At 52.7% G+C, this 10,036-nt stretch overlaps 1 protein-coding gene across 2 annotated transcripts; it reads left to right on the top strand.

The window, feature by feature from the left end:
* The first annotated feature begins 374 nt into the window (after positions 1 to 374).
* irf10 (interferon regulatory factor 10) lies at positions 375 to 8,918 on the top strand. 2 transcript variants are annotated; one of them, XM_031894803.1, is made up of 9 exons: positions 381 to 668; positions 5,743 to 5,927; positions 6,021 to 6,210; positions 6,286 to 6,464; positions 6,549 to 6,636; positions 6,974 to 7,087; positions 7,511 to 7,903; positions 8,032 to 8,150; positions 8,347 to 8,918. In XM_031894803.1, the coding sequence occupies exons 2-9, from the start codon at positions 5,751 to 5,753 to the stop codon at positions 8,458 to 8,460; spliced, it is 1,374 nt and encodes a 457-aa protein (XP_031750663.1). In that variant the 5' UTR covers positions 381 to 668; positions 5,743 to 5,750; the 3' UTR covers positions 8,461 to 8,918. The 2 variants fall into 2 exon arrangements, with proteins under 2 accessions (XP_031750662.1, XP_031750663.1); XM_031894802.1 differs by having other exon boundaries at positions 375 to 668; positions 6,021 to 6,464.
* The last annotated feature ends 1,118 nt before the right edge of the window (positions 8,919 to 10,036 follow it).

Raw genomic sequence — 10,036 nt, 5'->3', positions numbered from 1 at the left:
GTGGGTCACCCTGGAGCAGGAGGGTCGCCCTGGAGCAGGAGGGTCGCCATGGGGCAGGAGGGTCACCCTGGAGCAGGTGGGTCACCCTGGAGCAGGAGGGTCGCCCTGGAGCAGGAGGGTCGCCCTGGAGCAGGAGGGTCGCCCTGGAGCAGGAGGGTCGCCCTGGAGCAGGAGGGTCGCTATGGGGCAGGAGGGTCACCCTGGAGCAGGTGGGTCACCCTGGAGCAGGAGGGTCGCCCTGGAGCAGGAGGGTCGCCCTGGAGCAGGAGGGTCGCTATGGGGCAGGAGGGTCGCCCTGGAGCAGGTGGGTCACCCTTGAGCAGGAGGGTCGCTATGGGGCAGGAGGGTCGCCCTGGAGCAGGTGGGTCGCCCTTGAGCAGGAGGGTCGCCCTGGAGCAGGTGGGTCACCCTGGAGCAGGAGGGTCGCTATGGGGCAGGAGGGTCGCCCTGGAGCAGGTGGGTCACCCTTGAGCAGGAGGGTCGCCCTGGAGCAGGTGGGTCACCCTGGAGCAGGAGGGTCGCTATGGGGCAGGAGGGTCGCCCGGGGGCCGCTCTTCTGCAAACCAACTCCTCATGAACCAGAAACTGAAAGCAGAAAATTCTCAGTTTCACTTTCTCTTTATCCAAACGAGGAGATTCTGGGCTCAACCGAAAGCCACAGAAACCAGGTAAATTTGTCCGGTGGGCACAGGTTTCTGGGTGGGGCAGAAAGGAAGGGGTGGGGGCAAATTTCAGGGGCATCTAAGGGAATTGGGGTAGGGAAAAAATAGAGTGATCTCTTCTATGGAGCTGAGAAACCGAAATGTGTCCCGTTGTTTGTTTGTCATTGCTCTGACTCTGCCGTCACTGAGCTGTTACTGAGCTGTTACTGAGCTGTTACTGAGCTGTATCTGAGCTGTTACTGAGCTGTTACTGAGCTGTATCTGAGCTGTTACTGAGCTGTTACTGAGCTGTTACTGAGCTGTTACTGAGCTGTTACTGAGCTGTATCTGAGCTGTTACTGAGCTGTATCTGAGCTGTTACTGAGCTGTTACTGAGCTGTATCTGAGCTGTTACTGAGCTGTATCTGAGCTGTTACTGAGCTGTTACTGAGCTGTATCTGAGCTGTATCTGAGCTGTTACTGAGCTGTTACTGAGCTGTTACTGAGCTGTTACTGAGCTGTATCTGAGCTGTTGCTGAGGTGTTGCTGAGCTGTTACTGAGCTGTATCTGAGCTGTTACTGAGCTGTTACTGAGCTGTATCTGAGCTGTTACTGAGCTGTATCTGAGCTGTATCTGAGCTGTTACTGAGCTGTATCTGAGCTGTTGCTGAGCTGTTACTGAGCTGTTACTGAGCTGTATCTGAGCTGTTGCTGAGCTGTTACTGAGCTGTTACTGAGCTGTATCTGAGCTGTTACTGAGCTGTTACTGAGCTGTATCTGAGCTGTTACTGAGCTGTATCTGAGCTGTATCTGAGCTGTTACTGAGCTGTATCTGAGCTGTTGCTGAGCTGTTACTGAGCTGTTACTGAGCTGTATCTGAGCTGTTGCTGAGCTGTTACTGAGCTGTTACTGAGCTGTATCTGAGCTGTATCTGAGCTGTTACTGAGCTGTATCTGAGCTGTTACTGAGCTGTATCTGAGCTGTATCTGAGCTGTTACTGAGCTGTATCTGAGCTTTTACTGAGCTGTTACTGAGCTGTTACTGAGCTGTATCTGAGCTGTTACTGAGCTGTATCTGAGCTGTTACTGAGCTGTTACTGAGCTGTATCTGAGCTGTTACTGAGCTGTATCTGAGCTGTATCTGAGCTGTTACTGAGCTGTTACTGAGCTGTATCTGAGCTGTTGCTGAGCTGTTGCTGAGCTGTTACTGAGCTGTTACTGAGCTGTATCTGAGCTGTTACTGAGCTGTATCTGAGCTGTTACTGAGCTGTATCTGAGCTGTTCCTGAGCTGTTACTGAGCTGTATCTGAGCTGTTCCTGAGCTGTTACTGAGCTGTATCTGAGCTGTTACTGAGCTGTTACTGAGCTGTATCTGAGCTGTTACTGAGCTGTATCTGAGCTGTTCCTGAGCTGTTACTGAGCTGTATCTGAGCTGTTCCTGAGCTGTTACTGAGCTGTATCTGAGCTGTATCTGAGCTGTTACTGAGCTGTATCTGAGCTGTTACTGAGCTGTATCTGAGCTGTTCCTGAGCTGTTACTGAGCTGTATCTGAGCTGTTCCTGAGCTGTTACTGAGCTGTATCTGAGCTGTTACTGAGCTGTTACTGAGCTGTATCTGAGCTGTTACTGAGCTGTATCTGAGCTGTATCTGAGCTGTTACTGAGCTGTATCTGAGCTGTTACTGAGCTGTTACTGAGCTGTATCTGAGCTTTTACTGAGCTGTTACTGAGCTGTTACTGAGCTGTATCTGAGCTGTTACTGAGCTGTATCTGAGCTGTTACTGAGCTGTTACTGAGCTGTATCTGAGCTGTTACTGAGCTGTATCTGAGCTGTATCTGAGCTGTTACTGAGCTGTATCTGAGCTGTTGCTGAGCTGTTACTGAGCTGTTACTGAGCTGTATCTGAGCTGTTGCTGAGCTGTTACTGAGCTGTTACTGAGCTGTATCTGAGCTGTTACTGAGCTGTTACTGAGCTGTATCTGAGCTGTTGCTGAGCTGTTGCTGAGCTGTTGCTGAGCTGTTACTGAGCTGTTACTGAGCTGTATCTGAGCTGTATCTGAGCTGTTACTGAGCTGTATCTGAGCTGTTACTGAGCTGTATCTGAGCTGTTACTGAGCTGTATCTGAGCTGTTACTGAGCTGTATCTGAGCTGTTACTGAGCTGTTACTGAGCTGTATCTGAGCTGTTGCTGAGCTGTTACTGAGCTGTTACTGAGCTGTTACTGAGCTGTTACTGAGCTGTATCTGAGCTGTTACTGAGCTGTATCTGAGCTGTTACTGAGCTGTATCTGAGCTGTTCCTGAGCTGTTACTGATCTGTATCTGAGCTGTTCCTGAGCTGTTACTGAGCTGTATCTGAGCTGTTCCTGAGCTGTTACTGAGCTGTATCTGAGCTGTTACTGAGCTGTTACTGAGCTGTTACTGAGCTGTTACTGAGCTGTATCTGAGCTGTTACTGAGCTGTATCTGAGCTGTATCTGAGCTGTTACTGAGCTGTATCTGAGCTGTTACTGAGCTGTTACTGAGCTGTATCTGAGCTTTTACTGAGCTGTTACTGAGCTGTATCTGAGCTGTATCTGAGCTGTTACTGAGCTGTATCTGAGCTGTTACTGAGCTGTTACTGAGCTGTATCTGAGCTGTTACTGAGCTGTATCTGAGCTGTATCTGAGCTGTTACTGAGCTGTATCTGAGCTGTTGCTGAGCTGTTACTGAGCTGTTACTGAGCTGTATCTGAGCTGTTGCTGAGCTGTTACTGAGCTGTTACTGAGCTGTATCTGAGCTGTTACTGAGCTGTATCTGAGCTGTTCCTGAGCTGTTACTGAGCTGTATCTGAGCTGTTCCTGAGCTGTTACTGAGCTGTATCTGAGCTGTATCTGAGCTGTTACTGAGCTGTATCTGAGCTGTTACTGAGCTGTATCTGAGCTGTATCTGAGCTGTTACTGAGCTGTATCTGAGCTTTTACTGAGCTGTTACTGAGCTGTATCTGAGCTGTTCCTGAGCTGTTACTGAGCTGTATCTGAGCTGTTCCTGAGCTGTTACTGAGCTGTATCTGAGCTGTATCTGAGCTGTTACTGAGCTGTATCTGAGCTGTTACTGAGCTGTTACTGAGCTGTATCTGAGCTGTTACTGAGCTGTATCTGAGCTGTATCTGAGCTGTTACTGAGCTGTATCTGAGCTGTTGCTGAGCTGTTACTGAGCTGTTACTGAGCTGTATCTGAGCTGTTGCTGAGCTGTTACTGAGCTGTTACTGAGCTGTTTCTGAGCTGTTGCTGAGCTGTTGCTGAGCTGTTGCTGAGCTGTTACTGAGCTGTTACTGAGCTGTTACTGAGCTGTTACTGAGCTGTATCTGAGCTGTTACTGAGCTGTATCTGAGCTGTTACTGAGCTGTATCTGAGCTGTTACTGAGCTGTATCTGAGCTGTTACTGAGCTGTATCTGAGCTGTTACTGAGCTGTATCTGAGCTGTTACTGAGCTGTATCTGAGCTGTTACTGAGCTGTATCTGAGCTGTTACTGAGCTGTATCTGAGCTGTTACTGAGCTGTATCTGAGCTGTTACTGAGCTGTTACTGAGATGTTACTGAGCTGTTACTGAGCTGTTACTGAGCTGTATCTGAGCTGTATCTGAGCTGTTACTGAGCTGTTACTGAGCTGTATCTGAGCTGTTACTGAGCTGTATCTGAGCTGTTACTGAGCTGTATCTGAGCTGTTACTGAGCTGTATCTGAGCTGTTACTGAGCTGTATCTGAGCTGTTACTGAGCTGTATCTGAGCTGTATCTGAGCTGTTACTGAGCTGTTACTGAGCTGTATCTGAGCTGTTACTGAGCTGTTACTGAGCTGTATCTGAGCTGTTACTGAGCTGTATCTGAGCTGTTACTGAGCTGTATCTGAGCTGTTACTGAGCTGTTACTGAGCTGTTACTGAGATGTTACTGAGCTGTTACTGAGCTGTTCCTGAGCCGTTACTGAGTATGAGAGGGGAGAGTACCTCTTGTTACTGAGCCCCACAGTATGAGAGGGGAGAGTACCGCTTGTTACTGAGCCCCACAGTATGAGAGGGGAGAGTACCGCTTGTTACTGAGCCCCACAGTATGAGAGGGGAGAGTACCGCTTGTTACTGAGCCCCACAGTATGAGAGGGGAGAGTACCGCTTGTTACTGAGCCCCACAGTATGAGAGGGGGAGAGTACCGCTTGTTACTGAGCCCCACAGTATGAGAGGGGAGAGTACCGCTTGTTACTGAGCCCCACAGTATGAGAGGGGAGAGTACCACTTGTTACTGAGCCCCACAGTATGAGAGGGGAGAGTACCGCTTGTTACTGAGCCCCACAGTATGAGAGGGGAGAGTACCGCTTGTTACTGAGCCCCACAGTATGAGAGGGGAGAGTACCGCTTGTTACTGAGCCCCACAGTATGAGAGGGAGAGTACCGCTTGTTACTGAGCCCCACAGTATGAGAGGGGAGAGTACCGCTTTGTTACTGAGCCCCACAGTATGAGAGGGGAGAGTACCGCTTGTTACTGAGCCCCACAGTATGAGAGGGGAGAGTACCGCTTGTTACTGAGCCCCACAGTATGAGAGGGGAGAGTACCGCTTGTTACTGAGCCCCACAGTATGAGAGGGGAGAGTACCGCTTGTTACTGAGCCCCACAGTATGAGAGGGGAGAGTACCGCTTGTTACTGAGCCCCACAGTATGAGAGGGGAGAGTACCGCTTGTTACTGAGCCCCACAGTATGAGAGGGGAGAGTACCGCTTGTTACTGAGCCCCACAGTATGAGAGGGGAGAGTACCGCTTGTTACTGAGCCCCACAGTATGAGAGGGGAGAGTACCGCTTGTTACTGAGCCCCACAGTATGAGAGGGGAGAGTACCGCTTGTTACTGAGCCCCACAGTATGAGAGGGGAGAGTACCGCTTGTTACTGAGCCCCACAGTATGAGAGGGGAGAGTACCGCTTGTTACTGAGCCCCACAGTATGAGAGGGGAGAGTACCGCTTGTTACTGAGCCCCACAGTATGAGAGGGGAGAGTACCGCTTGTTACTGAGCCCCACAGATACTGATACTGATATTAATGCAGATCCTGATCCAGTATATCCTTTTCCCCCCGCACAGAGACAGAGATGGAAGAATCCCGGGCTCAGCCAATGAGACTGAAGGAGTGGCTTTTGGAGCAGATTGACAGTGGGCGGTACCCGGGTTTGCGGTGGGAAAACCCGGAGAAGACAGTATTCCGGATCCCATGGAAACACGCGGCCAAGCAGGATTACAGGCAGCAGGCGGATGCGGCTCTGTTCAAGGTTCCAGTTGCCTTTTTGTGCCAATCAGTTTGCCCTTTGGTTTGCCCATTTGCCCCCACACTGACTCCAGGAACTGCCTCTTTCCCCCCACAGGCCTGGGCAATGTACAAGGGTAAGTTTCGGGAAGGGTCGGGAAGGGCTGATCCTTCAGTCTGGAAAACACGGCTCCGGTGCGCGTTGAACAAGAGCCCAGACTTCCAGGAGGTGATGGAGAACAGTCAGTTGGACCTGACGGAACCCTACAAGCTCTACAGGATATTGACCCCAAGCGAGGAGAGGAGCGGTAAGTGCCCCCACCTACAGGCAGTCCTACAAGTTGCCCGAGGGTTGACTCTTTCTACTTCTGCCTTCATTCCAGGGGAAGGGGATCAGGAGGCGTCTCCGAGTCCCACTAAAGACCAAGCTCAGAAACCTACAGTTGGGGGGCAATGTAAGAGCTTCATGAAGGAGGAGGAGTCTCGTGCCCCAGGGAAGGAGGAGCCTCGGTACCCAACCCAGGAGGAAACAGAGGAACCTGAGACGGGAAAAGTGCTTCAGGTTATGAATATAATTCTTATATGTGCTGAGCCCCCTCGGTGTCCCCCATTCTCAACTAAATGCATTTCTATCCCCCCCATTCAGATCCAAGTGCGCAAACGCCAGGGGTCCCCAGAACCTTATGGATCCAAGAGCTGGAAGAGTGATAGACTGTGTCCCCCAAAAGCAACAAGTGAGTTATAGGGGTCCTTGGCTGTAGAGCAGTGGGTGTCAGACCTTTTCTGCTAAAGCCCCCCTAGAACATATACCCTTGGTCAGGGGCCCCCTAGAAGACCCACTCTTGGTCAGGGGCCCCCTAGAACGTATACCCTTGGTCAGGGGCCCCCTAGAATGTCCACCCTTTGGCCAAGGTCCTATTAGCCAGTGGAAGGGGTCCAGATCGACCCTTCTGAGCCATAACTGCCATAGTACCCTAGTGAACTGACAGGGGCAAAACATTCTTTGGTATTAACTCATTCTGTATTTTGCCCCTTTGCCCCTCACTCCATCAATGTCTCCACCCCTCTCAGGCTGCCCCACACTCGGGCCCTCCCCCTGGACAGCCCAGCACTCGTATTACAGAGCGTTAGACCTATCGACTAGGAACGAAGGCCTCCCCTCCTCATCATCATCCTCATCCTCAGGTGGGTACCCCCCAACAGGACGGCTATGGGCTCCTATGCGCCAGCAGGTAAAGCCGTCATTTGTGTCCCCCACTGTGCCAGTGGGGCGCCAGGCTCCGTAATGGCTCTAACTGTACTTAGAGTTGGGTCCTACTGTGGCTACAGACTGGGCTGCTGCTGTCATTGGCTATGAGTGTGTGAGTGAGTGTGAGTGTGGGTGTGAGTGTCTTTGAGTGAGTGTGGGTGTGAGTGAGTGTCAGTGAGTGTGTGTGTGTGAGTGAGTGTGGGTGTGAGTGTCTGTGAGTGAGTGTGTGAGTGAGTGTGGGAGTGTCTGTGAGTGAGTGTCTGTGAGTGAGTGTAAGTGTGGGTGAGTGTGAGTGTCTGTGAGTGAGTGTGAGTGTCCATGTCTGTGGGTGGGAAGTGACCCCCTGTGTTTCCCGGCAGATTTCTGGCTCCACGTGCGCCTTTATTATCAGGACAAACTGGTGACGGAAGTGACCACCAAGACGGCCGAAGGGTGTCGCATCGTCCCCTGGTCAGCAGCCCCCCAGCAATGCGGCCCCTGCCCCCCGCTCTCATTAGAGGTGGTCTCACTCCCCTCCCCCCAGGAGCTGCCCGGGCACCTTACTGCAGAGATGGGGGGCCTCATACAGAAGCTGCTCTGGCACCTAGAGCGGGGGGTGCTGCTGTGGGTGGCCCCCGAGGGGGTCTTTATAAAGCGCCAGTGCAACGCGCGAGTCTATTGGAGCGGCCAATTGGCGCCTCACAGCGACCGACCCAACAAGCTGGAAAGGGAGAAGACGTGCAAAGTGCTGGATACGGAGCAATTCCTGCAGGGTGAGGGGCAAAGGGGCCGTCTCTCTAACCCCTGGGGGCAGTTGTCTATAAATAATATTTGTTATAGGAAAGTGGGGGGGGTTAAACCCCCATAATAAATACCATCATCTTTCTGTTCCCCTTGATAGAGCTGCAGATGTATGTGACACAGGGGACCCCCGAACCCCAATATCAAATCCAGCTTTGCTTTGGAGAGGAATATCCAGATACATCACGCGTGAACCCCAAGATTCTGATGATGGCTCTTGTGAGTAGGGGGGGCTGCATGATGGGGAGTAGGGGGTCCCATAATCCATTCTGTATCTCCCTCTGCCCAGGCTTGGGTCATGGCTAGAAAGTGGGTGCTAGGAAGGGACACCCCTTGGTTTAATGATACCCCCTAACTGCTTGAGTCATTTGCCCCCATGTTTGAGTCCTGTTGCAACCCCTCTCTGTCCCACCAGGTGGAGCCGGTGTTTGCCCGAGAGCTTCTGCTCAATGCACAGAGGAAAGTGAAGAAAGAACCCAGGACTCCGGATTTGCAGCCTCCCGACGCAAGCCCCACCCCCCCTGTATAAACCCCTCCCACCCTGTAGGCAGGCCTCGCCTATTGTGTGATTGGCCGAAAGGACAATATTAATGAAGAGAAATATGGGGCAGAATAGTGCAGTTTGGGGGTTTGTTCTAGCGTCTGCATGGGGGTGCTTTCCTTATTGTAACGTAGCAGCAGTTCTGCCTTGCTTTATGGCTGGATCATCCAGTCTCTGATCTTCCACTGATTACAGCACTGCAGCCTGGCGAGGCCTTCATAGATGGGGTGCAGCAGAGAGAGCTGCCATTAGCCCCCATAAAGGATATGCTGACTGCGTGGCTGCTCGGGCAGTTTTGTGATGGGGAGGGGTAACTGATCGAGGGGCAGTTACTAAAGCAGGGTTGCCCCCACTGCACCCCAAGGAGCCAAAAACAACAGCCATTCTCCCCACTGAATGATGCCATTATGGGGGGTTCACTGTGAATAAACACGTTTAACATGGGACACGCGTGTGGAGTCTCCATTAGTCTTGGCTACTAATCCTCCTGCTGAGGGGCAACTGAATGGCGGCTGCGTGGCTGCATGGGCAGTTATGTGATGGGGAGGGGTAACTGATCGAGGGGCAACTGAATGGCGGCTGCGTGGCTGCATGGGCAGTTATGTGATGGGGAGGGGTAACTGATCGAGGGGCAACTGAATGGCGGCTGCGTGGCTGCATGGGCAGTTATGTGATGGGGAGGGGTAACTGATCGAGGGGCAACTAAATGGCGGCTGCGTGGCTGCATGGGCAGTTATGTGATGGGGAGGGGTAACTGATCGAGGGGCAACTGAATGGTGGCTGCGTGGCAGCATGGGGCAGTTATGTGATGGGGAGGGGTAACTGATCGAGGGGCAACTAAATGGCGGCTGCGTGGCTGCATGGGCAGTTATGTGATGGGGAGGGGTAACTGATCGAGGGGCAACTGAATGGCGGCTGCGTGGCTGCATGGGCAGTTATGTGATGGGGAGGGGTAACTGATCGAGGGGCAACTGAATGGCGGCTGCGGTGGCTGCATGGGCAGTTATGTGATGGGGAGGGTTAACTGATCGAGGGGCAACTAAATGGCGGCTGCGTGGCAGCATGGGCAGTTATGTGATGGGGAGGGGTAACTGATCGAGGGGCAACTAAATGGCGGCTGCGTGGCTGCATGGGCAGTTATGTGATGGGGAGGGGTAACTGATCGAGGGGCGAGTGGTGGCTGCGTGGCTGCATGGGCAGTTATGTGATGGGATGGGGTAACTGATCGAGGGTCGAGTGGCGGCTGCGTGGCTGCATGGGCAGTTATGTGATGGGATGGGGTAACTGATGGAGGGGCAACTGAATGGCGGCTGCGTGGCGGCATGGGCAGTTATGTGATGGGGAGGGGTAACTGATCGAGGGTCGAGTGACGGCTGCGTGGCGGCATGGGCAGTTATGTGATGGGGAGGGGTAACTGATGGAGGGGCAACTGAATGGCGGCTGCGTGGCTGCATGGGCAGTTATGTGATGGGGAGGGGTAACTGATGGAGGGGCAACTGAATGGCGGCTGCGTGGCTGCATGGGCAGTTATGTGATGGGGAGGGGTAACTGATGGAGGGGCAAC

The sequence above is a fragment of the Xenopus tropicalis genome, chromosome 10 (assembly GCF_000004195.4).
Source record: "Xenopus tropicalis strain Nigerian chromosome 10, UCB_Xtro_10.0, whole genome shotgun sequence".
Taxonomy (NCBI): domain Eukaryota; kingdom Metazoa; phylum Chordata; class Amphibia; order Anura; family Pipidae; genus Xenopus; species Xenopus tropicalis.
The sequence above is the reverse complement of the archived record's forward strand: the minus strand, read 5'-3'. Positions and strand labels throughout refer to the sequence as shown.

Excerpts from the sequence above, each read along its gene's own strand:
- irf10 (XM_031894802.1), top strand. The coding sequence starts at position 5,751 with ATGGAAGAATCCCGGGCTCAGCCAATGAGACTGAAGGAGTGGCTTTTG. Across the intron at positions 6,465-6,548 it reads AGACGGGAAAAGTGCTTCAG|ATCCAAGTGCGCAAACGCCA; the intron begins GTTATGAATATA and ends CCCCCCATTCAG. Across the intron at positions 7,904-8,031 it reads TACGGAGCAATTCCTGCAGG|AGCTGCAGATGTATGTGACA; the intron begins GTGAGGGGCAAA and ends TCCCCTTGATAG.